The sequence below is a fragment of the Penaeus chinensis genome, chromosome 13 (assembly GCF_019202785.1).
Source record: "Penaeus chinensis breed Huanghai No. 1 chromosome 13, ASM1920278v2, whole genome shotgun sequence".
Lineage (NCBI taxonomy): Eukaryota > Metazoa > Arthropoda > Malacostraca > Decapoda > Penaeidae > Penaeus > Penaeus chinensis.
This window is the reverse complement of record NC_061831.1, coordinates 3,219,940-3,224,383: the sequence shown is the minus strand read 5'-3', so window position 1 is coordinate 3,224,383 and position 4,444 is coordinate 3,219,940. Positions and strand designations below refer to the sequence as shown.

The 4,444-nt window shown below is 38.9% G+C and overlaps 1 protein-coding gene across 1 annotated transcript in view; it reads left to right on the top strand.

Moving 5' to 3' along the window:
- LOC125031888 (cytochrome b-c1 complex subunit 6, mitochondrial-like) overlaps positions 1–3,409 on the top strand; it is a 5,776-nt gene extending 2,367 nt beyond the window's left edge. The window contains exons 2-4 of the mRNA XM_047622883.1: positions 2,602–2,637; positions 2,744–2,905; positions 3,133–3,409. Coding sequence (XP_047478839.1) covers positions 2,602–2,637; positions 2,744–2,905; positions 3,133–3,165 — 231 coding nt within the window. The 3' untranslated portion in view covers positions 3,166–3,409. The remainder of the gene's footprint in view (positions 1–2,601; positions 2,638–2,743; positions 2,906–3,132) is intronic.
- Positions 3,410–4,444: the final 1,035 nt, after the last annotated feature.

Below are 4,444 nucleotides of genomic sequence, written 5' to 3'. Positions count from 1 at the left end.
CTCTACGGGAACCAAAGCAAAAAATCTACGGGATTTCATATGATCCAGATCCCCTGTGGTAATCGTATAATGCGTCCTAACCAATAAACCAACCTAACCTAACCCTGTGGGATTTATACACTAGGATCTATATATTCCCTAGCCAGGGGGCTCTGCCCCCTGGACCCCCGTAGTATTAAATGCGCCTAGCCAGGGGGCTTCGCCCCCTGGACCCCCGTGGTGATATGTACGCCTAGCCAGGGGGCTACGCCCCCTGGACCCCCTTAGTAGTATATACGCCTAGCCCCAGGGTTAAACCACAAACCTTTATAAAGCGAGAGATCGAACTTTTCAGCGCTTCCGTCTGTCAGAATTGTTTGGTTTCTAATCACTTTTTTCGGCATTTGGGGCACTTGTTGGGCTCAAATATCAGGCTTTGATTGAGAATAATGTCCATTTGTCCTGTATATCCACCAAAAGACTTTAAAAATGACACGGAGTCGACGCAGCACTTAAAACGAAACATTTCTCACCGGTGTTTTTCACTGAATGGCCGCCGGGACGACCTGTCAAATCTCCCGGTGAACACACGCATGCGCACAAGGTTATTGTTCAGAATAGCGTAAATAACTCCCAAAAGACGTAAAAGAAGTATAATAAAACTAGAATAATGCATTACATACATGAATTCGGGAAAACAGACGCTAGTAATGACAAAATAAGCTTTCTCACAAGCGCGTAGCAATACATGGACTACTTGATGGATCGCAGTAATGAGTTACGCGTCACATTTGTTATGATCCTGGCAAGGTAAACATGGAAGGGGACTTAGAAAATGAAGGGGCCATCTTCTGTCTTCTCTGTCCTGTATCTCCCTTATTTTAGATATCCGAACCTATCACCATAGATGAAAAGTGTCTTACTTTTCGTCAAGGTATCCACTCCACACACTTATTTTACTGTACTTTTTGTGTGACATGCGCGGAAAATTTTCCCTTTCCATATACGTCAACCAAGAGTACAGTAAAATAAGTGTATGGAGTGGAAACCTTGACAAAAACAAAGACACTTTTCATCTATGGTAAAAGGTGCGCAAATTGAAAGTAAGGGAGATACAGGACAGAGAAGACAGATGATCGACCCTGTCCCCATCCATGTTTACCTTCCGAGGACCAAAACAAATGACGCGTAAATCATTACTGTGATCTATCAAGTAGTTCTTGTACTGCTATGCACTTGTTAGGACGATTATTTTGTCATTACCAGTGTCTGTTTTTCATGTATGTAATGCATTCTTTTAGTTTTATTATGCTTCTTATTCGCTGAGAAACGCCAGTGAAAAATGTTTAATTTTGAGTGCTGTATTGATTCCAAGTTATTTTAAAACTATATTGTGGATATACAGGACAAATAGACATTAGTCTCAGCCAAAGCCTGATATTTGAGACCAATAAGTACCCCAAATGCCAAAAAAAAGTGATTAGAAACCAATCAATTCTGATCACAGGCGGAAGGGAAGAAAAGTTTAGTCTTTCGCTATATAAAGGTTTGTGGTTTTACCCTGGGGGTCCAGGGGGGCTTGGTAATATATAGATCGGATTTTCCCAAAGCCACAGGGTCCAGGGGGGCTTGGTAATATATAGATCAGATTTTCCCAAAGCCACGGGGGTCCAGGGGCCATAGTCCCCGTGGCTAGGCGTAGATATTACCACAGGAGTCCAGGCCCTAGCTGGATGTATATATTACTAAGGGTGTCCAGTGGGCAGAGCCCCCTGGCTAGTCATACATATTACCACAGGGATCCATGGGGAGTAGCCTCTTGGCTAGGCGTATATATTACTAAGGGGGTCCAAGGGGCAGAGCCACAGGGTTAGGTTAGGTTGGTTTATTGGTTAGGAAGCATTGTACGATTACCACAGGGGATCTGGATTATGTAAAATGTATAGATTTTTACAGAACAATTTTTATTGAAATGTGGCGCATTGGTCCATAGACTTTCAAATATAGCGGAGATGTCCGCAGAGTTTCATTAACTGATTTTTATTGGGACATAGTTAGAAAAGGGGAGAGGCTAGGGTGTTCTTCACTCATTGGACACGATGTCAAATGTATAGTTTCAGACATCACCGAACTGAATTGTATGGATTGACTCTGAGTGTGTGTGTGTCTGTCTTGTGAGGTAATGCCACTGTTTGTTGGCTGTATAGTAGGTTAGTAACATGGCAACATTACATAGCAGGGGATAAGTTGTGGATGTGATAGATTTATTACATGGTGTATGGATAGAGATGAGCTTGTACATAATCTGTCCCTTTCCATAGTTGGAATTGTGTGACAAAATTGTTTTGTGTCCTGTAGAATAAAACATTTATGTTCAAGCACTGTTAGTAGCACAGGCATAAGAGATTTCACAAGTGGAAGACTAATGTTCTTGAAAGTGTCTTGCTAGACTCAATTTTGCTAATTTTCTATCCCCATTTTGAATTTGGTCAGGTTTTATTTTTAGTTTGAGGTCTTTTAAAAGGAGTTGTTCCATAACATTTTTCTTTTTTCTTTTTTAAGCCCTTCCACATTAATGTTTGATGTAAACAAGTTACTCATGATCTATTTCCTTTTTTCCAGGAGGAGGAAGAGGAAGAGGAAGAGGAGGACTTGGTAGTAAGTTGAATAAATTTTGGTTGCTGTAGTTTTGTTATCTTTGTACATATAAGAAATACATCTAATGGTCTCGGTCTTCTCAGAATAATTCCTATTTCATTTACAGGATCCAATGGATGCTATTAAAGAAGCATGTACAAATACCAAACATTGTGCAGAACTTGGGGAAGCATATTCTAGCTGCAATGATCGAGTAGGTGCAAGATCAAAAACAGAAGAAACATGCTCTGAAGAACTATTTGATCTTCTACATTGTATTGACCATTGTGTAAGTAACCTTTATTTCAGTTGTTTAGGGGGAAAGGGATAGATTTCATTTATTTCAGGTGATAAATGTATTCATGTCTCTTATATAAGTAAGGTGCTGGTAATATATAAGTAAGGTGTTGGTAATATAGGGGGATAAGAATAGTGACTAGATCAGAATACATATTGGCTGGTATGTTATTTTCTCCCAAAAAATTAATATTAATATATTTTTTTTTTTTTTTTCAGATGGCATCTAGTTTATTCCAGAAACTGAAGTAAGCAAGGTCCCTTCATATGAGCATTTTTAATTTAAGAATATTGTTTGTGTTTGTTAAAGCACAGATAGAAACAAGATCACTGCCATGTGGCAAGTAAGAAGTCTTAGTATCACACTGATGTCCTCACTAGAATGGACCAAATTGTGGAGTCTGATTTTATCCTGGCTTAGATAATGTATATGAATGTAAATAACCTCTGCTGCATAAATTATGTGAACCCTGTTGGGAATAAACATTTCATTTATGTTTTGTTTATTAGATTTTAACCTTTCTATCTTCTAAGGAAGTGCCTGAAATGTTCAGTGAGCACGTGAAAAAAGTAATGTTAACAATTAACCATTGTATAACATTAGAAAATGAGAGGAAAACTTGGTATTAAAAGAAAAATTAATTGAAAGCATAGGTAAAAGGCTTGTTCCTACTTTTTGAGTCAAATTAAACAGGTTCTGCTAGTAGCACAGGCCTAAAAAATATATTACAGGTGAAAAAGTTTTTTTTTTTTTTTTTTTTTTATGAGCAAAAATTTAAATACGGCAGAATAACCTTGTGGACAGATCAATTTCCCACAAAGCTAGATTGTACTGTTTACAGCACCTGGAACCAAAGGTGAAAAAAATGACAGATTTTAAAGGCATAGATAATGCAAATTGTTTTTTTTTTTTTTTTTTTTTTTTACAAGCAGCTAAATATTTGTGTATGAGTCTATAAGATTTGAAATAATTAGTAAACAGTTCACTGGATAGTTATTTTCTCTACATAAGGAAGAATAGGGATATACTGGCAGTTGTCAGTACTACCAGTTGATGGTTGACTGAAATATGGCCACTGTCCTAAAATTTCATCCAATTTACACAATCGCCTAAAAATCCCTCCCACCCCACCCCCTTCTACCCCAGCTCTTACTCATTGTTGACCTTGGCCCACGTCTCCTCTAATTTGCATGGGCTCCTCTTCTCCCCCTCTTCTTTTTGTTCTCTTCATCCCCTTTTGTCCACTTCCTATGGTGTAAAAGCTGTCCTGAAAGGAAGAAAGGCTGGCTTTGTATCCGGGAGCCATGGGCACAGTATTCCCGTATGGTGACTTAAAGGGTAGACTGTTTCTTTTCCCCACTTATTTTGGGCTGACTCACCTATGTAAACGTGATTTCTTTGGTTTCCTGACCCCTGATACTAATACCCCCTCCTTGTTGTTAGCTGTCAACTCTATCCATTCCATGTCATCCACCCAAGTCAATACTCAGCCTTCAGAATACACCCCTTCCTCTCTCCTAATGTAATCCA